Source organism: Erithacus rubecula (assembly GCF_903797595.1).
Source record: "Erithacus rubecula genome assembly, chromosome: 5".
In the NCBI taxonomy this organism is placed as follows: Eukaryota; Metazoa; Chordata; class Aves; order Passeriformes; family Muscicapidae; genus Erithacus; species Erithacus rubecula.
This window is the reverse complement of record NC_136687.1, coordinates 63320939-63348341: the sequence shown is the minus strand read 5'-3', so window position 1 is coordinate 63348341 and position 27403 is coordinate 63320939. Positions and strand designations below refer to the sequence as shown.

Below are 27403 nucleotides of genomic sequence, written 5' to 3'. Positions count from 1 at the left end.
TCCCTGCAGGAATCACTCTTCAGGGAAGTTTGCTGCTGCCACATCAGCTCATTCATGTTTCCTGTGCCATCTTTTTCCTCCTCTCATTGTCCTTGATGGGTGGAAGAACTTCAGAGAACTTTTCTGTCTGTAAACCCTCCTGAGTTTGGAATAAAAGAAAGCTGAATGTTAATGGCCAGACCCCTTGGCTGTTTTACTGCAGCCAAGTGAGCCCATGGGTTTATGGAAGGTGTTGGGATTGGTTAGAATTTGGCACATTGCCTGGCAGGGTGATGTTTTATTTTACATACCTGTGTAGCTCATAAAGCCAGTCACTAAAATAATTTCTTTTTCCAGAATAAAACTCTGATTTTAAGCTTTTTATGTTGAGTGTGGAACTTGTCTAGCCTGTTCAGTAATAGTTACCTGGGGTACTAGTGTTTTTTGAAGTGGAATTGGTGTTTTTGCTCTAAGAAGCAAAACTTTTAGCAGCTGTTTCTTAATTCAGCAAATTATTTTGAATAAGCTTAAACTATTCAGTTCTGTCCTAAGTGCTTTAATAGATCTGTGTGCTTTTAAACTTGAGGTCTTGATATGATTCCTATGTCTGTTAACAGCTGAGGTTTATCTGAATGGAGAAATAACTATTTTTCTAACATCCATATTCAGAGTAAATTGTAAACTCACTGTTTGAGGTGAGTGCTGCCCTGCCTCAGTCTGTTCTGAATTTGTTTAGGGGAAAAAAAAATAAACCACAAGAGGCTAATTTGAGCAGCAAATAAGAATCCTAACAAGATCAAGGCAATTAATACTTCCTCTGCTTTGAAAATGTGTGTGCCAAGAGGCTTCACAGCAATCAGATTGTCACAGATGAGGATGGGCTGGCCATCTGTAACTGTGGCAGGGCATTATTGTGAAAATGTCATTAAGCCTGTGAAGGAGAAATTTGATTCCTGCACAGGGAAATTTGTGGTATTGTTTGGCTTTCTATATTGCTGATCTCTGTGGTTTGTTGTATGCCTCTGGTTTTGCATCTTAGCTTGAGTAAAACATTAAACAAGTACACAAACAAAACTACTTGAAACCCCACCCAAAGATGGTTTGCATAGAAATTGATATGTAAAATTACTGTTTATTTTACAAGGGTTAGTGAATAAACAATGTGTATTTGTCTGAAGAATAAGCTCGGAGGGAAAGCTTTGATTTTCAGTCTTTTTTTCTACATGTATTAAATGTGTGAAGGAAAAGCACTGTACTAGAATTTGTACAGAAATAGAGTGATTTTGTGGAGATTTATGTGCATGTGGATTGACCAAAGCTTTTTTTCATTTTCCTTGAACAACAAAAGCAAGACAATATGAATCTATTAATCAGTTTTCCATCACAGTCTTAGCAGATTTAGGAGAGGCTGTAACTATTTGTGTTCTCGTGGCTTCTGCAGAAATTCAAGGCTGTTCAGAGGGGCAAAGCCCCCATCAGTGCCTGGACCAGAGGAGAGGCAAGCTGGGGAATAAAAAAGGTGCAAAGACACTTAACTATCTCTGCTGTTTCTATGATTCATTATATTTGGGTCCTCTAAGTGGCAGTGAGAACTTTTGGGTCCTGTATTAAAGCTGCTGTTGACACAAATAGGAATTAGGACTTTTCAGATGGAAAGTTGCAGAATGTTTTGTTGCATAGTGCAGTACCTTGAGTGCTGTGAGGTGGCTGGTTTGTACCTGCCTTTGCATCCTAGATTTGCACTGAATGATGAGTTTGAGGTCAGGGGAGAGAATATTCCTCATTTTGGATAGATTTGGAGAAGGGGGTGGCAATTATCACTTTCCAAGTAGCCTGAGCATGTTGCTTCCTGCATGTGATGGTTCCTTCCTTCCAAGGTTTGGATAAATCCCTTCAGCTCCTTTGTTTTCCATCCTGTGGTGTATTTGAGGTTTCAAGACCCTTTGGGGTGTGACTGCTGTGGTGCAAACAGCTGGTGACACCTCCATGACCACCTTATCTTGACTTCTTAAAGTCCAAGCCAGAATTACACTGAATTTTTAATTGGCAGCATATGATAGTAATCAAACCATGTATTTCCCAAAATGACACACATTGATTTCTTAATGTAAATTGGGATTAGAAAGATAGAAACAGTTGGGAAAAGGTTTAGTTTAGATCTTTGATTAAAAAATGTGATTTTTTTTTTTTTTCTCAAATCCATCTCAGAGATGTCTTAGACCAGGCTGGATGGGCCCTGAGCAACCTGATCTAGTGAGTGGCTCCCTGTCCCTGGCAGGGTGGAGCTGCATCATCTTTTAGTTTCCTTACAGCCCACACCATTCTGTGATTCTTTGATTACTTCAGTGAAATTTCTGCAAATGAGTGCATCCAAGGATCTTACTCCCTAGGTCTGCAGTTCTGTTTGCTAGCTGAAATAGTAAATTCTAGCAGAAGTAGAGAGATAGTTTTAGACACAGATGCTAATCAGACTTAGCCAATGGTGAATTATAAAGCAATACACATTATCTAAGCCCTGTGGATAAGTGATAAATCATGGTCTAAACACTCTTTAAAAATGTTGTTATTTTCTAAAAAATTCTCATCCTTATTTGAGAATTTCTTATTTTTTCCACCATGTAAAGCACATCTTTGGTATAAAATACAGCTTCTTTGTTTACTTGTGAACTGATCTTTTTTATTCCTCTTTTTTATACTTCTTCTGAATCTGACTTTATAATTAAGTTATTTGTCCCCCACTCCTTAGCCATGTGTATTCTTGGATCCTTGCTATTTTACATTATTCAAGCTGTAGGCAATGCACAGCTCCTCTCCCAAACCCCCCAGAAGTTGTCACACATTTTTCATCTGATTTGCACAAAGGGCAATCTCTCATCATGAAAATGGGTTCTGCTGGTGAAATGTCACCTGCAGCTGAAACATTAGCTGTGAATGACACGTGTGGTAGGAATAAATGAACTGCAGGGCTGTGCAGCTGCTTTACCCTGCAACCCTGTCTGGGGAAATGCTGCACTTTGGGGAGGAAGGCAGGAAGAGTGTGCTGTGTGCCAGCTCATGGGCAAGGAGCCCTGGCAGCATCCCTCATCTCTCATTTCCACCAGGTCCCTCCCATTTCTGTGATTAATTGTCACCCAGTCTCCTTGAAAACCAACCCAGGCTGGTTCCTTCTGTAAAGTTTGTGTCTGGTGAGGTGGTTGTCAGTCACTGCTCGTGATGCTCTGCTCAGGGATATAATTGTAATGATAAAACCTTCTGGGTTGATCTGGCTCAGGCTGTGAATTGGTTTGTGTACCGTTTTTGAATGGCCAAAGAGATTAAATAGGGGATAAGTAAATAATGGTTCCAGCACATATAGCTATTATGTTAATATTGCACTAATATTAATATAATATTTCCTCTGTGTTTGGGATCATGCTGGTTATCAAGTGAGAGCAGCTTGGCAATTGGTGGTCCCTAGGGAAACAGAACAGAGAAGAAAATGTCATGAGAGGGGACTAGAAAGAGTAGAAATCACAGATTCTGGATCACCAGAAATGTTTGTGTTGGTTATATCCAAAGCATCCCAATCTATGTATTTTCAAGTGAGTGCATGGAGAATCCTTGTGGATAAGGGCATAGCAGATACAGTAGCATAAATTTTACCTGTCAATCCAGGTATCTTCTTGAAGTCATCCGTACCTTTGTCTTTTACCTTTCTCTGCTCTGTGGTTCTTGCAGCTACTCACTTTCTCCTTAGTGGGTCTTGGTGACTGTTTCATATTTTGGGTCCAAAACCATACTTTTTTTTATTTTTTTTCCATGATAAATATAAAACAGCTGTGTCTTCTTTTTCTATTTTGGAATATTACATTCCAAGCCCAGCAACAAGAGACAACGTAGCTCTGCATCTTTTTGAATTAGCATCAGCAGGGCAGCAGTCTTGCTTATGAAAAACTAGGGACAAAGATCACAAAACAACCTTTCAGGAACTATCATTCTTACTTAGAAAGGCATTCAAAGGTGGCATGTGAAAAGAATATTTGCTGAGTTTTGGGTAGGCAAGAAGAGTAGATGCTAGTGGGTGCTCCTGAAGTCACGTTTATGTTTGCAATTAGAGGGGAGTTTTGAGAGAGAGAGAAAAGCAGATTATTTGTTATAAAATATATTAAGTGCAAGGCTGTTTTTTCCCCTCTCAGAACAGAGAGTTGCCAATATATAAACATTTCAGAGAGAATTTTACACCACCTCATCTTTATGTCAGGCAGCATTTAATGGTTGAACGATCTCCTGCCCCAGCACTTGGCAGTTTCTCTCCAGGGGCCGACTTTGAGGATTACCATGACAGTCTATCAGTGGATCTTTTCCAATATAAACTAGACTAGGACCATTTAAAATCAGTTGCTATCAACAAGTCAAATTAACTTTATTTGTGTTAGAGGCCTTCCTAGGAGTATTTTATAACAACGTGGAATTTTAATATCCGGATGGGCTTTTCCTATTGTTGGTGTGATTTGGGAATGTGCTAATTCATCTGATTAAGAGCAATTTACCTGATTTCTTTCAGAATTATGTTATTAATAACATTCAGGTCCAATCAGTGTCCAATACTCACTTCATTTTTTTCCTATTCTTGCTTTTTACAGGTAGAAATAACACTTCAGGATATCAATGACAATCCACCAGTATTCCCCACGGACATGCTCGACCTGACTGTGGAGGAGAACATAGGGGATGGATCCAAAATACTGCAGCTGACAGCCATGGATGCTGATGAGGTAGGAGCATGATTTCACTTTTGAAGGTTTTCTTTTACCAAAAAGAGGAGAAAAGGAATAACAATAAAATGTGTGCTCTGTACATGAATCTGTTTGCAAAATATTTTTGCACTCTTAAATTCATTACTTTGAGAATGCTGCAACTAAGGTGCTATGAAGAAACTATGTTATTGATGCATTCATTTATTTTAGAAACTTAAGTTATAAAAACGTTAATAATGTTATTTTTGTTTGCTGAACTGTTTCTTTCCACAAAGAAAACAAAAGTCAGTGTAATTATACACAAAGTTTGTGTTGCCATTAAAACATAGTTACACTTGACAACAACAAGCAGTTCTTGCTCTCAAATGATAGGGCAATTCAATCTCCTCAAGAGAATTTTGTTCCTGGCCTTTTTTGTGTTAGCTTGGTTAGTCTTCCTGTGATTGTTAATTGGTGTACTTAATCTTGCTACTACAGAGGGAACCACGGGAACACTCCTGGGAATGGTGCACATCTGATTGTAAATATTTTGGTTTTCCCTTTATTTTCCAGTAGTAGCCTGATACACAGAAAAAACCCAGGATTTTGGAAAGGTGCACTGCTGTAGCAAAAAAGTTCTAGCTGCTTGTCTTTCTTTTAGGAAGCAGTAAATACTGAACTACCACTCTGTGGTGGGGTATGGCAAATATATCTAAGATTCTGCCAGTATCTTATGCTTCAGCCTCTTTTTAGCCATTTCTGAACTGCTCTTAATCTACTGCCAATTCTGAAGCACTCCATCCAGTGGGAAGTGATTTGTTACCTTGGAGAGAAATCAGTCAGTGTTTTTATCAAAAGGAATGGATTCAATTTCCCTACCAGAACTTTTGTAACTCAAACTCTTTACAAACAGCCCAAGTTTTCCTAGTGATGTGCAGCTTTGGGTCAAGATAACTTTTTATTCCCCCCTGTCTTTGGAGCTGAGGGCAAGGTATAAACCAATATCAAATGTGGCTGTGGTTTTAGCTGCTCTCTATTAGCAGGACTCTGGCTGGTCAAACATGGGAGGAGAATGTGGTCAAATTTGAAAATTCTCCAGAGGTGTGATGGCCAGGCCACACAATTGGAGGAAAGTGTGTGACATCCCCCAGGCACACCTGAGCACACAGATGAAGCACTGCACACAGCCCTGCAGGGCTGGGCACCTGCAGGAGCCTGTTTGATTTCTAAATTTCCCTTTATCAGTTGGCTCAGTCTGACTCTTTGAAACAACACCCAGAGAGAAAGTTTGGCACGATGCACTCTGGTAAGGTCACATAACTAATGCTTGTCTGCCCTCTCACAAATACAAGCAGGTGTTTATCTCTATTTATTTGCTTTTTTAGGCAGGAATATTTGAAAAAGCCATAGAATTTCTTTCTGCCAGATCTCTTTGATCTGCTGTTTGTTGCAGAAGTGCCACTGGCATGTCAGCAGCAGGTTTCAGCTGTCAAATCCAGGCACCATCAGTACACAGAGTTTAGGTATCTGATATTGGAGGCTAGCAAACCTTCAGTTATCCTTAAGCCTGTCTTGGAAAAAGTAGTACATGCCATGATTCTACATAACATTATTTTTCCTTAATTTTTCTTTCAACCAAAATGCTCAAAGTCCACATGAATGCTTTTTTTCTTCTCCCCCTCCAAGTATAAATATATTTTTTTGACCCAAAAACAAGTGCTTTTGACTTGCAGCACAACCCAAGAGATCAGAACTGTGATTTTAATGATGTGTGATTTGTCACTTTGGGGTTTTTTATTTACATGGGTGAATATATTTGCATGCAGAAACTGACCTTTGAGGGGCTGCTGCAAGCACGGCCTCCATGAGTTTCTCCTGACCATGAGCTGTGGCTGGAAGTGCTGTCACATGGCTGCTCCAGGTCCCCCCTGCCTCTCCTGCTCCCTCCATCCCATCTCCAGAGAGCAAGAAAGGCAGAGCTGATCCCACTGGCAGGGATTTAATTTAACCTTCAGAGATAAAACAGGAATGAACATTGATCCTTATTAAGATGTGTCCCTGCTCGGGGATGCTGGTCTGAAACTAAAAGAGGTAACGGGGTTTTTTTGGTACTGATTGGATGAAATCCTTTTATGAAGAGTAGAGCACAAGTATCTGGGTAATCTTGTTATTTCCCATCTCATAAATAAAAGCTGTGTGTATATTTGTGGGACTGAAGGAGGGACTGGGCAGTAAAGTTGTTTATTCAAGGAAACCGTCCCGAAAAACAATCTGCAAGCGCGGTTACTGGAGCGATCCTCGTCTCGCTGCGAGCTATGCCGAGCTTTTCCTGGCAAGCAGCAGCCCTGTTTCCCCCTAGGGAGCCAATGCCCTGGTGACATACACCATCATCAGCGGGGCAGACGACAGCTTCCACGTGGACCCCGAGTCGGGGGAGCTGACGGCCACGCGGCGGCTGGACCGCGAGCGCCGCTCCAAGTACTCGCTGCTGGTGCGCGCCGACGACGGCCTGCAGTCCTCGGACATGCGCATCAACATCACCGTCAGCGACCTCAACGACCACGTGCCATGCTTCTCCAAGCCTGTCTACTCCTTCGACATCCCAGAGGATGCCACTCCAGGTGAGCCTCATGGAAAATCCAACCGCTGGCCTCTCGGGTGCTTGTGTTCCTCTCCTTGCTGGTTTTGTGTGCGAGAGCGTTTTGGTGCTTAAAAGGGGGGTTGTAAATTGAAATGTGTTTAGATCAACGTGTCTCCAGGTGAGAAAGGAATGTTTCTCCCAAGGTTTTGTACAGGTTGTTAATATAAAAGCAGTATCTGCCAGTAGCATCTTAGAAGCTTATTCTAAAACATGGATAAACCAAGGAGATGCAAATGAGGTGGTGACAGCTTTCAGGCTTTTATCAGGGTTTTCATAAGCATGGGAGTGTCAGTTTGGGAGAACTAAGGTTAGCCCCATGCCTCCAACTTTTGCACTCTGTCCCAAAATTTGGTGGTGTTTTGCTTCAAAGGATTGCAGCGCAATCATATGTGCCACAGGAATCTGATCTGGAAGTAATTGAGATGTCTGTATAGCACAGAATGCTTTGGTTGCTGATTCCTAGCCATGCTCTTTCTCTCAGAGCCTTGAGTCTCAGTCTGTTTCAGCAGGAATAACCCTGGAAAAGGCAAGCCTAATTCCCTCCACGTTAAAATGAGACTTCTCTCATTATTTGCTTATAGGGTGTACATTAGTGCTTTATACTCAGCTCAGTGATGGATGCTGAAGGAAAAAAGAGACTGTATTAAAGTACTGCATCTTCTGCTCTGCTCTTCAGCAGCCTGGGAGCAGCTGGCAGGCACACCCAGAGGGGAATGACTGTGAAGTTTCCCCTTCAAGGTTCCACTTTCTATCCCAGACAGTAATCCCCATTCCCCTTGTAGTTGAAGAAATGTTAAAGCTTGAGATAATCAAATGGGTGTGAAAGATACCAGCATATCCAGCTGGATTAAAGGGGGTTACAGCACCCTTCTTTGTTCTGATGATATAAGCAGTTTTCACTATCACAAGGCTTGAAAGTAGTTAACTGTGCTGCACGTAGTTCATCTGGTTCCAGGAGAAGGGAACTTAATGATTTAATTTCTTGGAAATGAGCTGATCTTAATTATAATTAGTGTTCGAAATACTAAAAAGTGACACTTGATTTCCAAACTGCAGTCAGATAGGTCAGTCATGTGAGGGCAGCTATGCAGTAATGAAAACACTGGCACAGATTCACAGGGTGTTGAATTTCAGAAAGCAGCAGAGAGCAGACCCCTATAAGGTTTCTAGTTTTCTAACCACAGTTACCCTGCAAAGGCACTGTGTCAAAAAGCAGAGCGTTTCGTACTCACCATTTGGTTTCTGCGTTTGGGAAGAAATATCTAGAAGGTTCCAGAACTTGTGATTGCCTGCAGCAAAGGGAGGGTGCTTTGGGTCAGAGGAAGAGACAGAGGTGTGTGTTGGTATCTAATCTGCACAAAGATAAAGGTGCCGCCGCGCCACGCAGGTTCCCTGGTGGCAGCCATCCTCGCCACCGACGACGACTCGGGCGCCAACGGGGAGATCACCTACAGCATCAGCGAGGACGACGAGGACGGCACCTTCTTCCTCAACCCCGTCACCGGCGTCTTCAACCTGACGCGGGCGCTGGACTACGAGGCCCAGCAGTTCTACATCCTGACGGTGCGCGCCCAGGATGGCGGCGGCCAGGCGGCGACCGGCAGGGTCTACTTCAACATCCTGGACGTCAACGACAACGCGCCCGTGTTCGGCGCCGCCGCCTACAGCGCGTCCCTGGTGGAGAACCTGCCGCCCGGATCCGCCGTGCTCAACCTCAGCGCCACCGACGCCGACCACGGTAGGGATAGCCAGCAAAGGCCTTACTGAGGGCTCACTGGGAAAAGGGATGTCCTTAAGTTGCTGGTCTCGTGGGCTTAAAGTGGCATTTAGATCACCAAGTTGTTTTACTGGAAGTTTATTATGAATTGTAAGGAGGGTTGCGGTGCTATCAGTCTTAAATCTGCTATAAATTTTAAGTCTGACATGAAGGCAGTTGGCATCGACACGGTGTTGATAGGAGTTTAAAACACATATTGAAAGAGATGTTAGGAAAATTCCCTATTGAAATGAGCTTTAATGTTGGGATTATTTATGGCATCTAGAGGGTGTTAATGTGTTGAGTGTAAAAGGTACAATTTTTATAGCTTGCTTAACCGTTCTGCCATACGGTTGGTGCCCAAGCAAGAATAATTATAGAATATGACTATGAAATATATAAACAACACTCCATTGTGTACTGCATTTTCTGAAGTGTCCACAGACTCTACCCAGTGTGACATAGTGCAAAACTCTTCATAACACTCCCAGGGACTATTCAGGTGAAGGTTATTTTTGTGACATGTTGAGCATCCTTGTGTCCTCTCAACTTGACAGGGGCTCAGCAGAGTCTCTGGAAGTGTCTCACACTGAAATGTGCTTCCAGGACAAAGCACCTACATGCTTTGAGGAATCCCTCTAAATTGGCTGAACCTATCAAGATTGCTCAGTAAAGCAGTTTCTCCTCAGGGAATGCTGAGTGGTTGGACTCCAACATTTTTGTGGGGAGATAAATTTTGCACTGATGGATGGAACTTTCCATGGTTAAAATTGTGTAACTGGTTTTGAGATCAAACTGAGGAAGGGAGAAGTGATAGGCCAACAAATCAGAAGTCATAACTTTGTGATACTGGCTGTTCTTGCATGAATCTCTCTTTCACCATGCTTGTTAAGGTTTTTATTTTATGTAAACTGAACATAAGTTGGAGGAGGAGCTTGTCTTGTATCATGCATACCCAGGGAAGGGATTGTTCCTCCAAACTTGTAGATAAATGGATTTGTGTCTATCTCCTCTTCTATTTCTTATTTTCCTGTCAGGACTACAGCACTTGATTTCAAATCCTTTTGGAAGTTAGGTTCACTTTGCCATTATGAGTCTGTTTTCCTTTTTCTCTTGCACCTCATACATTAATTTCCATTTGTGCACAGTGGATGGGAACTATATCACAGCACTGACATATCAATTCACATTCATCACATGCTCAGTTATCAAGGAGGCAAATGAGTATTTGAGGAGCAGCACAATGAGAAGTCAGATATCTTGCCTTTTATATTTTCTGGCACATTTGCTTTTCTAGCAGGCTGGATTTAAAATTAATGGGGCAGAAATATCATTCCAAGAGCATGCCAGGTTGAGTTCTCCCACAGGACTGTAACTTAAGCAAATGTTATGATCTATTGTTGTTTCTGTTTCAAGCCCAAACTTGTTATCTTATGTTGTTTTATATTTATCTAGAGCACAGAAATAGCTAGTGCTAGTATTATACTCTTCTCCCTGTGCTCACAGATAATGCACTCAATACAAATGTAATTTCTTTGATTATTTATGTTACATGATCCTATGGTTTGAAAGACCTCTGGAAAGGCATTGTTTTATAATGAGGTATGGCTGTTGTTTTAGGATAAACACTGATAAAAGACAGAAACATGGTGATAGTGAAACTGCTCCAATTTTCATTTTCTTGTTCAGCACATCCCTTGGGAAACAGCAGCTGTTTATCTCAGCTTGGACTGTTCCATATACAGGTCCATAGCAAATATCAGCCACAGCTCTTGGATATTTAGAAATAAAGTAGTATAATAATATATACTAAAGAACTCAGTTACCTTAAGCACATTCATTTTGAATTCAGGTTTTATTTTTTCAACAAAGAATTAGCAGGAAAAATCTCAAGAGGAAAGCACATGCATGTTTGTCAGTTTGTTAAAATTTTGGTTAGGTGTTCCTCCAGGCAAAGCTGGTGCAATTTCTCAGCTAAACTCTACAGGAACTTATGGAGTGCCAAGGGGGAAGTAGTTTTCATGGTTGTTTTTTTTTAATCTTATTAGTAAATAAATAAAAATAGAAACAAAACCCTTTAGGAAAGTGTTATCACCAAATTGGTGACTCCATGTCTGTCCTTTCAGTGTTTTATCAGATGAACCCTCAGATTAAATAAACCTAAGGTTCAGCAAAGAGGATGTCCCTCCATTCTCCCTAAGAAAAACCCAACTCCAAACCTTGGAAGGGTGATATGGATGAGGTGCACAATGCCAGCTTGGCATGCTGTGTTCAGAAAAGAGAATAGTTCATTAAGTGTCCTTCCTGGCTCCACTGATATTTAGGCAACTCTTCTCTTTCATAGTTTAATCTGTATAAGCATTAGCAATGTGGGAACCTATGAGAATGCAGGAAAAAGAATGAAAGGTTCATGGAGGTGAGATAAGGAATAACAAACTTAATTTTTTCTTAGGAATAAACACCATAGAAAACACTTGGGGGAGGGGGGAAGGAGGAAATAGAGTATTTTTAAAAGCAATTTTCTTTTGTAGGATTCAAATCCTACCCATCTCTAGAAATCTTAAATTGCCAGAAAGTACTGTACTTTCATCCATATAATTAGTCATTTGAAAACCAACTGAACTAAAAGCAGAGAAGCATTGAACTTTCACTGTCCTTCACTTGATCAAAGTAATAGAGAAACACTAAGATCTGTCTGATAAATGTATTAATTTCTTTAATTGCATTCAAATATTTTTGTCTTTCATGTTTGGTTCTGTTCATTTTATAATTTACTCCTACAGGAGGAAAAAGATGCCAATTACAGTAGCCACTGGGGGAAAGACACATAAGACTAGATTACTCAAGTCTGAGCATAATAAATAGCAGAGATTAATAAATCTAATGCAGGGATAATTTATTACCAAAGCAATTCACTCAGAGAGAAAAGAGCTTCTGAGTAAAAATGGCAAAATGCACAGCAGTCAGTGAAGTGGGCATCTTTCTTTGCATGAGCAAGCTAGTTTGAGGGGTAAATTAGTAGCCAATGGCTGGTTAATTTACTAATCTTAAGCACAGTCTTAAATACACAAAATTATTTTTGAAATCAATTAAAATAGGTGTAAGATAGATGGAGGAGAGAAATTTTTTTCACATTTGTATGTTCCCAGTAATTAGTTGTTCAGAGTGAACTGTGGAATCGAAGCAGGAACACAGACTGTTCAAGATGCATTTCCCTTACCAGAATGATAAATCTCTCCCCTGACCATAATTGCTAGTTGTGTTTTGATCATGAGATGAGTGAGGGCTGTTCATCTGATATTTTGGAATACCATGCCATATATGGGAAGCATACCTTTCCCCAGTATTCACTCTTGGCTTGCTCCAGCTAGGCTTGGGAGTTTCTGCTTGTGGCTTTTTCTAATTGAGTGGAAAAATTCATGAAATAATTACATTAATAATAACGTTGCTTAGTTGAACTGGGAGGAACGGAGGAAACCAGATGTTCAATGAGCAGCAGAACTACTGAGTCTTGGTTTCTGAAGGAAAACCCTTCAAACCCTTTATCCCTAACCCTTGTAGATGGGGAAAAATTACTTGTGGTGCCACCGTGCAGCTCGTGCTGAATGAAATGCAGGGATGAACCCTGCCAGTCGAATTAATGCCCTCCCTCTCTTTCATGAGTATTATCTTGTCAGAAAAGAATAATTTCAAAGGCTTCTGCTCCACTGTGAAAGTTGCTGAAATTGGCAGATGGATTCCAAAATGGTGGTGAGGAGCCTGAACACTCAAAATGAAGGATATTTTCCTGTGGGAACAGGGCGGGAAATGCTGATAGATAGGGATGAAGTCACTCTGTTCCTGTCCCCAACAGGCCCCAACTCGCAGCTGTCCTTCAGCATCGCCTCGGGGGACGGCGCGGGGCAGTTCGGCATCGACGGCCGTGGCGTGCTGAGCACCCGCCGGCCCCTGGACCGCGAGAGCCAGTCCTTCTACAGCCTGGTGGTGCAGGCCCACGACATGGCCGCGCTGCCCGCCGCCCGCTTCACCAGCACGGCCCAGGTCTCCATCATCCTGCTGGACGTCAACGACTGCCCGCCCAGCTTCACCTCGCCGCGGGTGACCTACGTGCCCGAGAGCACGCCCGTGGGCACGGTGGTGTTCAGGGCGCAGGCCGCCGACGCCGACAGCGGCCCCAACAGCTACATCGAGTACGGGCTGCTGCGCCCGCCCGCCGGCACCTTCAGCATGGGCGGCGTGGACGGGCAGCTGCGCCTCACCGCGCCGCTCGACAGGGAGGCCGTGCCCAACTACACCCTCACCGTGGTGGCCACCGACAAGGGGCAGCCGCCCCTGTCCTCCTCCACCGACGTGGTGGTGGTGGTCCTGGACATCAACGACAACGACCCGCTCTTCGCCCAGAAGCTGTACCAGGTGGAGGTGGCGGAAGACACCTTGACGGGGACGGATTTGGTGCAGGTGTCGGCCGCCGACGGAGACGAAGGGGCCAACGGGCAGGTGCGCTACGCCATCGTGGGCGGGGATGCCGGCGGCGAGTTTCGGATGGATTCTGTGACGGGGGTGATAACCGTGGCCAAGCCTTTGGACAGGGAGAGGACGGCCTCCTACACGCTGACCGTGCAGTCATCTGACCGCGGGAGCAGCCCCAGGACCGACACCGCCACCGTCAGCATCGTGCTGAGGGACGTCAACGACTTCACTCCCACCTTTGAGCTCTCCCCATACTCTGTGAACGTCCCCGAGAATCTGGAGACGCTCCCAAAAGTTATTCTTCAGGTGGGTGCACAGTCGGTAGCATGCCTACGTGGTATTAATGCACACTCCAAAATTAAAGACAGGCAAAACAGTGAAAAGTTGCCTCTTGGCTTTAATTGAATTTGCAGTCTTTGGGTTGTTTGTATTTTTACCAAAAGTTAATATTAGACTTGTGGCATTTGCATAAATTCAACCTGTTAATTTGTGTTATTATCACAGAGCACGCCTCCTCCACACCGATACAACTGACAGTGTTTGGCAGCTGTTCTGTTTGCATTCTGGTGCAGGTCGTAGCAAGGGACGATGACCAAGGGCTGAACAGCAGGCTGAGCTACGTGCTGGTGTCTGGCAATGAGGAGGGAGCCTTCACCCTGTCGGACAGCGGGGAGCTGCGCCTGGTGCGGAGCCTGGACCGGGAGGCCAAGGAGCAGTACCTGCTGCTGGTCACAGCTGCTGATGCAGGTGAGGCAGCCAGAGCACCCCTCCTGCTGAGGGCCTGCGGGAAACATCACGTTCTGGGCAGAAAATATATGTTCTCCTGGTGGTCTGAAAATTTAGTGGATGGAGATTAGGTAGAACTTCATGCATGACTACAAAAAACTAAGTTAAACGGCAATAAAACCCTGTATAATGTTGGCATCACAAATGTGCAGAGGTTGCATCAGTGGCCAGCTATGGGCTACCCAGTTAGTCTTACTGAAATCTTAGCCCTGAAAAGAAATAAGATTTTGCATTTCAATATTTTGATATTCTGGTTTGCTCAGCATCCAGTCATGTGTTCGCTCCACAATACCAAATGTATTCCAAGTTCTTTCATTTAAAACAGGACGTGAAGTCTTGTTATGAAGATTAATTGCACTTTCACTTGAGGTGTCCAAGCCCAAAATTTTGGTTTCAGATTTTGGTGTGAGTACTATTAACAAAGACATCCTGCATCATACTTTGGACTGATCTTCGATCTCCCATGGTTTGATGGATTTAATTTACTGCAGAACTTGTTCCTGCTTTTTAGCAGTAAAAATAGAACCAAAGCCGACTTGTTGACAAGTGAATACAGTTTTGTTTTCTGCCATGCTGTGTGCAGTATCTCGTGCCAGTGACAACAGCTATGGCTTACATTTTCCTATTGCAGCACTGCTCAGGTATTCCACAGTCTGAGCACAGCTGAAGCTGGAAAACACAATTGTAAGGCTTGAGGTATCATTTGTCTTGTACTTTGGCTAGAGATAACTGTGTGCTTTATGGTTTTTATGCTTGCTTTCTGTTAGTCTGTAGCCTCAAACTGCTCACTTGTGACCTGGATTCACTTGGGCTTGAATGTTTTTATGTTCCTTCAGAAGCCGAGGCCAGATTTGTCTTGATGTCTCTCTGGTCTCTCAGTCCAAGCTGGCAGAAATCAGTGGGGGATGTACAGAGCAAAACACCCAAAGACTGAACTGATAAAAGCTGTGTGATGCAGGCAGCAATTATTGCCCTTCTTGGAAGAGGGAGGGGAGCAGAACTCAGCTGTACCCCACACCTAGCACTGTGTGTAAGCCAAGAGTTTGACCAGAGCACAGGCTTTACCTGGACTCTGGTTCCTAAAAACCCCACAAAATCCAGGAGGTTTAACCAACAGTTAAATCCAGCAGTCCCAAATGAAAATATTTACTTGTGTTGGGAGATCTCTGAGTTTCAGGTAATCCAGGGAGACATTAATACATGAAGTGTGCATGGGACCTTTGCCATAAGTGGCTGACAAGAACAGCAGCATGTTTTATGAGTTCCTGTGTTTAAACATGTAGGTATCACACTGATTAAACACTGTTTGAAACTTCCTTTTTAAATTTGCTATGTTCTTGTAAAGCTAACTACAAGTTCCCATGCCCTCCTGCCAGTGTCAAAATGTACTAGCAAGTCTGTTCAGAACCAGCTGTTCAGTAGTAACTTTAGGCTAAATCTAACTGCTCTACTGTGCTCCAGTTTACAACCTGACTAATCCACAGCTGGTGTGACTCGGGATAGTTTTCAACCAGGCTGGTGAATAACATTAGCTATCATCTTCTGCTTGCACTGAAGACTTGTTCTGAATTGATAGCAGCAAACAGTACATTGAAAACTATGCTAGTCATGATTTATCTGAAAACATTACAGAAAACTAGAAGTCTTCAGTATAAGACTACTACTACTTTAGTAGAAATCCATGGCAAAACTTAATTTGATGTCATGCAAGTGGAATGGGAACCACAGGCATAGTAGATATCCAGGTGTACCACACTGCTAGTCAGTGCTTGCTTCAAATGATACTTTTCTTGCCATACTAGCAAAAAGAAAAAAAAAAAAAAAGGGAATGACACAATCTAGAAACAGATAATAAAAGCATTTGGAGTATTTATGTTCTTGAGCAGCTACTAAATGTTTATAAAAGAAACTCTAACAGGCATGGCCAGCTCTTTGCCTAACATAACCATTTATTTTGAGTCTTTTAGTTTGTGTTTGTGTGATAATTCTAAGTAAGAAGGGTTTTGCATGCAGACCATTCATCCACAAATGCACATGCAAAACAGGTAGGGAAGCTGTGCCTGACCAAGTGTTGAAAAAAGTAGGCTGGTCTAAAATTGTCCACATCATTATATATGAAAATGAATTGAGGAAAAGGTATTATCCTTTGCACTTTGAGGTTGGCTTTTATTAGCTGTAATGAACAGTCTTTCAAGTAGTCTTTAGCAGCCCAAAGAACACTGTTGCCATATATGGTGCATCTGATTTAAGTTTTGGGGGTTTTTTTACAGATAAAAATCATGGTACACATCCAGATGCAGTTAACTCTGGAAAAGTCCATCAAAACCAAAATTCTGTCTGTCCAGCCCTCTTCCCATTTTTCTCAGGGTCTGCATCTCAATTTTTATAGGTTGCACTGGCTGGTTTAAAACATTTAGAGATGATATCCTGCTCCTATAGAAGTCTGTGCCAACTCTTCCTGTTCTTTCCAGGAAGCAGACACAATACATACTTAGAAGCACCCTTTGACATAAGAACTAATGGATTCCCAACTTATTTTTGGCTGTCTTCCTGGTCTCCTTATCCATAATCAAGGATTTCTTGCTTTTCTTTTGTTTATTTTCACTTCATCAAGTTGTGACTGTGGATTCCTGCTGTGTTACCTTAGCCTGTGTAAGAGAAGTTGCTGGAAGAAGGATGACTTGTAGTTTTTCATTATTTTAATCTCAGGGTGTCCATCCAATGCACCTTCATAGATTTACAGCATGTTTTGGCAGCAGGTAGGCTGAGTGCAGCAGCAAGGGAAGGATTAGGATGTGGTAAAGTGCAGAGCCAGCAGGGCTGCATGTGGTGCAGTGCTTCCACTGCACACAGGCATGCTCTGCCAGAGCCCAGATCTCAGTCCTGGGCACATGAGAAGACTTGGGAGTGATGAAGAGCTGAGCTGCTCCCGGCACTGGGGACAGGCAGGGGACTGGCTGCTGGTGGGACCGCGTGAGCCAGCAGTGGAAATCCGGGCGGTGGTTGAAGAAATGCTTTCCCAAGCAAGAGCTCCCCTCAGGAGAAGGCAGTCATGATATATGCACTGTCCTGGCTCTGGCCCAACTATTCCTTGGCCTGGGCTGCTAATCCTCCTCCCGTGCTCAGGGTGGATGGTGGCTCAGTGAAGAGCAGGGAGACACGGACAGAACGGCTCCTGGTGCTCGGCTGGGTGATTTGTGTCTCTGCAGCCTGCCTCCTGCCCAATCTCCACAAGACAGGCTGCACCAGGGGTTTGGTTCCTGCCTTGGTTTGTCATCACTCTTTCCTCACCTCTGCACTTGCACCCTGCTCTTGCTGTGCCTGGCTCTTGGATCCTAGGCTGCCACTCTAGGCAGGGGGATTTATGGGGACATATCCATCACTGGCAGCGTTCAGCATCTTCCAGAGCTGTGCATCTGTGGCTCTGGTTGAGAAATGAAACACAACTCAACCCCAAAGCTCAGCCATCCCAAGGTAGAGACTCTCTTGCAGCACAGGCTGTGAGAGCAGAGTGCATGGATTATAAATACAGCGACAGGCAAAGTGATGGACTGTGGAATAACAGGATAGTGTTTAGATTGCAGATGCTGCCCCAGAATGTCTGCTAACATAAACGCCAAGAAACCTACACACAACTATTTGAATGTGTCTTCACAGGTCTGCTTCTGCCACATAAATCTGTTCTGCTTTGCTCTACCTTTCTTCATGGCAAAATGGTTGGGAAAAGAGACTTTCTACATTTTTTTTTTCACCCCATCTGGTGGGGATGCGGCACTAGGTAAACATTCAACTCTGGCAGCATGACAAGAACTGGTGCAGCTGCTTTTATCATCTGTGTCTTTAACTCTTTGAGCAATTTTCTGGACAAATGTTAGCATTCCAACAGTCCTCCTCCTTTTATTTATTGATTGCTGGGATGTGGAGTAGCACATCTGGAAACCTGCTCACTGCCCAGGACTACTGTTTAAATAAACTGCAGCCACCATCTCTTGATTGGGTTGGTCAGAACAGCACGCTGCCACAAAAAACCAAAATCAAATTGTGATGTTTCTAATTAGAAGCTGTGTTCCTGTGTTTTGGGGGGGCTTTTTATTTTCTTAAATAATCTATTTACTGATTTAAGATAAATAGTCCTGAAAGAAATGAATCAGTGTACTGGTTATTATATATTTAGTTAGCTGTTCTTTGTATACATCCCTGGCCTGGATGAAAAACAACCATATGTTTTTTCTTTAGAAAATGTTGATCCCCAACTTGTGCATTCTTTCCTTCAAGAATGTAGAAGGGCAACCAAGTAGAGAGGTTATATTCTTCTCAGGAATTCTCTTCTGACCTAGGTTTTTGGTTCTCTTCAATCCTAAAATCAAATGAAAGATGACAGTGCAGTTGTGTTGTTTTTTAACACATTTCAAGATATTTCCCAACAAAAGGACAGCCGTATTTTCTAGGAATGTTTTAAGACTCAGCATTGTGTGAGATTTAAGTGGCCAGGCTCAAAGACATTTGTACTCATCCTGTTTCCTTAGCAGACACTGTATTTCTACCTAACAGAGTCTGCAGTGTGAAAAGATGTTGCCTGGAAAGAACAAATATTATTTTTAGAGCAAATTTAGCTATTTTTAAATTTTGGTGCTGTCAAAATGAACAAGCAACTCTCTTGTTTCAGCCAGAGATGTCCTGTTTGCCAGGTTTTCTGTGCAATGTCTAAATACACTGATTGCTGAGGCTTTGCTGAGCTAAATGAAGCTGATGTCTGCTCACCTTGGTGCTTAGCAGTTGACAGAAGGATTGCTCTCTTCTGTGCTCTTGTTTTATGGCACAGCTGTTTCAAAATGCATATTGGGCTCTGTCCCAGCTCCATTTATTCCATTGTATTCATGGAAACTCTTCCTTGTGTCAATGCTGTCTGCTCTTGTCTAGTTTTAGTGGTTTTCTATTTCATTTGCTTTATTATTTTTGCTCTTTTAATACTGGTACTGAAACTATTGATGCAGTAGTTCCACATGATTTTTTAATTTATTTCTAAATGGCACCTTGGGAGAACTGAGATGGTGACACTCATCAGTGAGTTCATAGTGTTGATGTTGTCTTACCATCATCTAAAATCAGGAGACAAGAGAATTGAGAGTGACATTTTGTGGTTGTGGGAATATAATAGCAAGGTAGTTTGCCCTATCACAGAGCCTAGAAACTGTTAGCACTTTGACATTTTTCTCTGGAAGACAAAAGCTCCAAAAGCTATGTTTGTGGCAGAGTCAGTCCAGTATCCCCTGAGGAGTTATTGGCAAGGAAGAGAGCTTGTCAGTGTCTATAGGATGTGACATGTTTCCTCCCCAAAGGAGAGGAGGGCTTCAGCCCATCCCCTCAGACATGCACAGTACAGACCCTAAATGCCATTTGAGGCATTTAGTCCTCTTTTTGGACTTAAAACTTCATTATTAGGTCACTATTTTCTATATAGTCCAACAAGAGTCTCTGGGCTAAATCCAAACATAGAAGTTCCTCTGGGGTGGGGTGCAAGGGAAACTCATATTCAGGTTGGCAAAGGGCTCAGGCTGGCCAGCTGAAATACCTGTGAAAACAATGAAAGGTTTTCACTCAGATTAAAATAATGCATAGCACTTCATTTTCAAACTAGTTTTGGGGTAAAAACCCAGGTATATCTCTTAAAAGAAAAAATAATCAGGTTCATTTATTTAAACTGGAAAACAAGATAAAATATAAGGTTTAATATTTTAAAATTTTCAAGTTAGAAGGAATTATCTGTTTTTTAGTTTTCAAGCCATTACACTTCCTCTATTACCTCTTCTATTACCTTGCTCTGATTAGTTTGGAACTTCTACACGAAACTTAATTTTAAATTGTTCTTCTGCTTACATCACTTACCTGGGAAATTCTACTTCATATCTGCTAATGAGATCTCTGAATGTAATCTGTTTTGCAGAAGAATACTTAGAGTACTTGTTGAGCAGTTTATCAGCCTTTGAGAAATACTAAGGCTTTTCCAGCCTTGGTGATCTTAAACCATTTTTTAAATTAAACATTACACCTTATAAATTGTAAGTCTGCTAGCTCAATCTTCCAATACAAAGCTACAATTTCAGAAATACTTAATTGCAAGGATAAAACAAGTAAAACATGCACATATGGCCTGAACACTTAGCCTGCTGGTTAATCTTCTCTATCCATCCAGGGTGTTTTTTAATGTGTAATTCAAAATCCTGCATTTATAGGAATTTCACTGTGGGATATTCAGGAGTCACAAGCTGTCAAAAATTGCCTTAGTCAGCAGTCTCTGCAGGAGCCAACTTCTCTGTTTTTTCTGTTTACAGCAGTAACTTATGATAAGGAGGAGTAATTTGGTGGTTTTAAGAAAATACATTTTTAATGGCTCTGCCTTTCTTCTGAGCTGCAGTTCCACTTTGTTCCAATCTCGCTTCTGTCACCAGAGGCCTTGGGTGGGGCACATGGCAATGCCCACTCTTCCAGCACCTCTTGCTTTTTGCAGGCACTGGGAGAGCATAAAATGGTTTGGGATGGGAGGGACCTTGGATCTCATCTGATTCCAACCTGCTGTCACAGTCAGGACACCTTCCATTAGACCAAGCCCCATCCAAACTGGCCTGGGACACTTCCAGGGATGGGGCAGCCACAGCTTCCCTGGACACCCTGTGCCAGGACCCTCACAGGGAACAATTTCTTCCCTTACAACCTGTCATATGCCACAATTTTTTATCAACATTCAGCATTTCCCCTAATTGTTCTTGTTCTGAAACATTTGGTAGAAGGCAATTTCTTACTCTGGAAGTAAATGCATGTCTGGCTAAGAAACCTGCAGTATGTATGTGAGAGATTGTTGAACATCATGAAGCTAAACATACATTATACTTTTTCTTTATTGCATGTGTTTTGTTCTCATTCTGTCTCTGTGTTCCTGTAGATCTGTAACAGTGCTCCAGCTTTTTTTTTTTTTTTACCTCTCTGGGTTAACAGCTGCAGGAAGCTGCTCCTGATCAGAGGAAGAGAGGAGGGATAGGGAAATGTGTATATACACCAGAGGCCTTAAAATTTCCTCTCTGTGTGCCTGTTCTTTCAACAGCATATTAAATCCGTTGTAATGTGATGGTGCCCGTGTCCTGAAGCTCCAAAGCTTAATGAATTCATAGGATGCAGTCAGGCAGGAATTTTAGTATGCAAATTTAAAACCCATGTGGTTAAAACCAGATGAGGGATCCCATTGTGCATCACTGTTTTGGGACAAAGTTTTCATTTGCAAACAGGTGTGAGTGTCTGTGTTCATGCACTGCATCAGCCTAAGTGTGGACATGTTGCTTGGATAAGGTTGAGCTCTGGTCTAGTGATTAATTTTGTTCTCACTTTTTATGTTTTTGAATTCAATTCTATTTGCTCCCAGATTATTTAGACTGCCAGATGGGGGATAATATTGACTTTTCTGATATCTGATGTAGTACAGAAAGTTCCTTGGGGTTTTTTTTTGCTTGTTAGATAATCCTTGCAAAAGTACAGATCTGTCCCAGTGATCTATCCATTGCCTTGGTCTTTGAAGTTCAAGTTCTGCTGAATCAGCTATGGGATCAACTACTACTTCATACCTAACTGTGAGATAAACTCAAGTTTGACACACTCAGAAATTTTGAAAATCAGAGTTTCCTGCAGGGTCTCTTTCAGTCGTCCATTGAACTGATTGAGAATTGCTTCTAACCTTTTAATATCTTTTATTAGCCATTTCTTTCAGCTTTTGACTCAAAATAATCTAGGTTCACCAGTTTTTTTAAGGCTTAGCATGACAGCCTGTGGTGAAAAATTGAGTAAGAAGAAAACAAAGCACAGTCAACATATCCAGCCAGGACAAATACTTGTGGTGCAATCTTGTAAAAAGGACTACTTTTTCTCATTTTACAGACACAGTTTCTTCTGTGTTCTTGGAAAATTAGTTAAAGTCATCCATGTTCCAAATCAAGCTTTGTGTGCACTAGAAATGCAAAGTATAATGCAGGCTAGTTGCATTTTCACTTAATCTAGCTCTGTGTTTATTTTAGAACTCGCCAGTTGAGTGAGGCTCAGCACACTCCGTCTGCATTTAAATGCATTTAGGAAGATTGGCCACTTTATTGTGAGAAAGGCCTTGTTTACTTGAGTGAAAAAGTTAATTCTGTGTGATAACACATACAACTCCTAGTCCTGGGACTCATTCACTAAGTGTTTGACTGGAGAAGTGAAATCCGCTTTGTTGCAAAGCAACACATTTCACTGAGGCAAAAATTCCATTTCTGTTAAATCGCTTTCCAATTTTCAGGATAATGATGTGTTTAATTTAGCACAAAACATGGTGAACTGCCTGCAGGATGAGTCTTGATTAGTCATTTAGATTAATTTTATTTAATTTTAATCCTTCTTTTTTTTTTTTTTTCATTTTAGTGAAATGTATCTGTGGGTTTTTGCTTAAGTTTGTTTTCTAGCACGTGATTGTGGTATTTTAATGCTGGCAAAAACTTCTGAGTTCCTGGTTTCTGAAAGAAATGATGGTTTTACTATCTGCTGTGCTAAGCTTGGTACAGACAGGACCTAGAAACCATTAAGACTTCAAACAATATGTGGATGGTGTGCTGGACACATTCTCCTATTTCTAATTTTTGCTGTGAGCCAAACAGCACCACACAGCCGAGATAATTTCCAATAGCATCATCTTTTCCTGAGCTTTCTTGAAGAACCTAAATGGCTCTGCAAGTTTCCTTTCATGGCTTTTTCTTGCTGCTCCAGTGCACTGGGTGCTGTGATCATTCCCCAGTCACCCAGATGTGGTGAGGAAAGCTGAATATCCACCAGAGCAGACACTGCCATGTGTGGGATTGCAGGGAACCCAAACAGTTCACCTTCCTCATTCCCCAAAAAGGGACATGGTGCTCCCTTCTTCCAGCAGTGTGTGGATAGACCAAGGCAAAAGTTAAAGCAGTCTTTAGGTGCATCCCTTGTGGGTGACTTTGTGTCTTTGAAGCATCAGGGCAATGTGTGCCTTGTGATGAGTTCATCCAGAAAGGTGTATTAATCTCTGTCTGCTGGTTATCTAGCATTTGAAAAGAAGAGATTGTCAGGTTAAATTATATTTCTCCCCACCATTACCTTCCTGCATTTTTTTTCCTTTTTTTCTACTTGAATTATTGCACAGAGCCAATGTTTTTCATCCCACCTCTCCTGGGCAGGGAGGGGAAAAATTGAGAATGCTTGTTGCAAATTTTAAGGTAAAAAAATTGCAAATATCATAATATTTTTTGTGGTGGTCAGCCTCAAGCAAGCGTGGGTGAATGGAGCAGAAAACCTGCTCCTAGTTCTTTGCCAGTCCCATCTTGCTGGGACAGGAGACTCCAGTGTCCCAAGCAGAGAGGGGAGCAGCCCAAGCTGGCCTCTCATAACCTCCCTCAGTAACTCAGCCTCCAAGGAGCAGGCTCCCAAGGTCTGCTCCTTCTCTTCATCCCCAGACACATGTTTACTTTCAGATGTAAGCAAAAAAAAGCTGAGACTTTTGGAAGAACATCCGTGGGAAGCAATTTTCCCCCCTGAACTGAGCGTTACTATTTTGACACTATCCCAGGTTAATCTCTATTTCAACAATGACGTGTGTGGATGTTTGTGGGACTGTCTGCTTAGTGTATATGTACAGCTGCCACCTAGAAAATAAACTGTGCAGTTCACAGAAACAGACCTCAGCACACAGAGATGGGAAATTCACACTTATAATGACAATAATATATGAATGGCACCATCTTATAAATTTTAAAGATTTGATACTCACTGAATGGGAACAGCCAATTCTCCTATTTAATTCACATATGTTCTGTCATCATTTGGCTCCTTCATTCCTCCATCTTTCTAGAAAACTTTTTTTTCCAGCATGGATATTCTAAGACTTTGTGAGACGTAGTATTTTGGGATTTGGAAAAAACACCTACTAGTTGTATAACACCAGAGAAATGCTCTAAATGAGGAGTGTCTGACAAAGAAATGCATGCTGCTTCTGCTGAAAAATAGTTCAGGCTATCATGAAAAATCATAGAAATTTTTAATGCAAGTTCACTAAGGGAAAAGTGTATATTTCTTTGTGGGTTTAGCCCTCAGGGCTGTTTTTAAAAGTACTCAGAGGCTTGTGTGGCTGTGTACAGCAATTTTAGATAGGTTGTAACATGTCTGGTTTATTAAGAATGGTTTGGGGTCATCTTGTGTATTTGGCTAATATTGCAGAACTTACTCTAAATTTACTGCACTTATTTATGCAAAATATTAAGAGTAGTTTGAATGGAATTGGGGTGATGCTCTACCATAATAAGAATTAACTGACTTGGGGAAGATTTGCTATTGAAGCAAAACTAGGAAATCTGGGAACTCAGCCTGACCGTGGAACTACTTCTCTCACCACAAATATGACATGTACATTTTATGAAACCTGCTTATTACCAAGGGCCAAATTCTGTGGTCCTTATGCAAGCACAGCTTTCACTGCAAGTTCACTGAGGACGGTAGAATTTGGCCCCGAGCTATTTCTTTTCCATATGAAATTACTTCATTTGTAATTTCCTCTTCTTATATTTCTCAGTAACTGCAGAAATGTGAGCTAGTCATTTAATTGCAACCGAGTAAAAGCTTTGAGGACTCTCTGTGAAATTGCAACTTTGTCTTTCGGTGTAATAGAATAAAGGAGTGAATTTGTGGACGTGATATTTTGCTTGGAGGGGAAAAAAAACCATATCTGGATGACTACACAGACAGGAAACCAATGTAAATACGTGAGTTTTTCCATCCAAGTAAGATGAGAAAGTTTTGGGGTTTAGAACCGAGGAGCAGTGACTTGGGATGTTACAAACAGCTGAATTAATATGGGACTTCTGGGATGTGTCTGTGAGCACTCTGCAGCCACAAGCTAATGCTGATGAGATCTGGGTTACTAACATCACCCCAACTAATTTTGTTGCTGTGGTGCTCAGCCCTTGGCTGGCACAGCCCCTTCCCTGGGGCTGACACAAATGAGCCCATACCACACTGCATGGTGCCTCATAGACACTTCCAGGGAGGAAGGGAGATTGGAGAATAAGGGATTGGGGCATGAGGCAAAGGATCTAAAGATGTGCCACCTCTGTTCATTTCTGTGACTAAACCCACGGTGTGAATTTTCTGGCCTTGGCTTTGTCATGGCAAATACAATTGGAACAGCAAGTTTCAGGTTTTAGCTGTGAGCTAGCTTTCTTTTCCAGGCTAAATTGCATTACTGATGCTCTTTGATTGTGACTTAGCCGAGATTAATTTCTGAATTATATATAAATTGTTTAATCAGCTGCGAAACTTTACAACTTTCAACCTTCCATTTCATTAGCTGCGAGATGAATGTCAATAAAATGCGTTTGGAAGGCCAGAGCTCGATGACACACGCAGCCAACGCCGCTGAGGACTCTCTCTCGTTTAATGCAGTAATAATAAACACTTCACAGGCAATATTTCAGCAATCAAGAACACTTTTGCAGGCTTTTCTATCTATATGGGGTTGGCTAAATGACAAAACTGTGAGTTTAAAAAAAAAGGCTAAAAAATGAGTCAGACTTATTGCCTTAATGTAACCTTCCTGGCTGAAAGCGTATTAATTGGCAGGGTGAATTACCTCAGCCTGGAGCAGAGAAAGGCCTCCATTGTGTGATGTGAAACCTATATCCTTGGCTTGCACGTTCTTTCCTCAGTGTTCTGATCCTTCCCCTCTGATCAGCAGCCTCCAAATGCAGCCTTGTGAGATTTATAACACCTCTCAACGGGAAGCTCTGTCATTCAGCCCATTTGGGCATTAAACCATGTTACTGCAAAGCATTTCATGGTGAAAAATCCTCCTTCTCGTGCTGAGGCTGCTCCCAGCTTCTCCCCACATTGCTTCCTCAGCCTTCAAGGGTTAACATGCAGGAGATAGGTTGTTATTTCTCCTTTTATGTGAGAGCTTTGTGTTTAGAGCCCTTTGCTGGGAGCAGATGAGACCCAAGAGCAGAGCCTGCCTCCTCCCCACCCTGAGGCTCCAGCCAGGACCTTGGATGATAGCAGTGACCCAATCATCTGCAGGGCTGGAAGGGCTGGGGCAGACACACGGGGCAGCCTGTGTTCCATCAAGTGACAGCTCCCTGCAATATGCAAGGACTCCACCAGTCTCTGACCCAAAGCATTTCATTATCCTCACTTTTTTTCCCAGTCCAGCAAGTGCTGAATTGTTGTGCCTGAGATGGGGAAAGCAATACAATCTTGGGTGAAACAGGCATGGTCATCATCTGTCTTTTGAGTAAAAGGGGCCAGAACTTAAGTGCTTTATGCTCTGCTATCACTTTTTTTCTTCTCCTTCCTATGTATTCAAAGAAAGGAATGATCCCTTTTTTACCAGGGGAAGAATTTGGTTAGCAGAAGATGTCTTGCTGATTCTTGGCTGGAAAGAAGTGTAATGAATGGACTGACAAAACTAACATGAACTTGTAAAAGTCTTCATTGTCTTTTTTTTGGATTTGTCAAAGGAAAAGCTTAAGAGGACAAATACTGAGAGATTGCACATGAATAAACATGCTGTTTCATGCTTGTTTCTGCTCACCAGAGTTAAGTTTAGAATAACAAGGGGGATGAAAGCCCTGGGTTAAATAAGTTCAGTCTGATTTCCCATCAGCCAGTATCCCATTGGAGCAAGCATTATTTGCTGCTATAGATGTTGCTTCTGCAGAGAGAGTGAGTCTGGACAGGGCTGGAGACTCTGTAACCTTCTCACCCCTCCTAGAAGGTCTCCCCAGGTCAGGGGTGTGACCGGCAGTGGAAAAGCCGCATGGAAAACTGGTTTTGCCACTGTTTCCACTCTATTTGTTCTGCGGATGGATAAATTGAGGGCTGGAGTCTTCACATCTGTCAGCATGCCACCTTTGAAGGTCTTCTTGCAGAGGAATAGGAAAGGCAACCACATCTTCAAATTGGTCCTAATTGTTACAGGAAGGCTTTCTGAGCTGTTCCAAGACCATCTTTTTCCACTGAGCTTGT

The 27403-nt window shown here is 42.3% G+C and overlaps 1 protein-coding gene across 1 annotated transcript in view; it reads left to right on the top strand.

Moving 5' to 3' along the window:
* Positions 1-27403, top strand: part of FAT4 (FAT atypical cadherin 4) — a 115707-nt gene that overhangs the window by 53930 nt on the left and 34374 nt on the right. Inside the window, exons 2-6 of the mRNA XM_079305970.1 lie at positions 4602-4733; positions 7054-7315; positions 8723-9073; positions 12945-13867; positions 14134-14308. Coding sequence (XP_079162096.1) covers positions 4602-4733; positions 7054-7315; positions 8723-9073; positions 12945-13867; positions 14134-14308 — 1843 coding nt within the window. The remainder of the gene's footprint in view (positions 1-4601; positions 4734-7053; positions 7316-8722; positions 9074-12944; positions 13868-14133; positions 14309-27403) is intronic.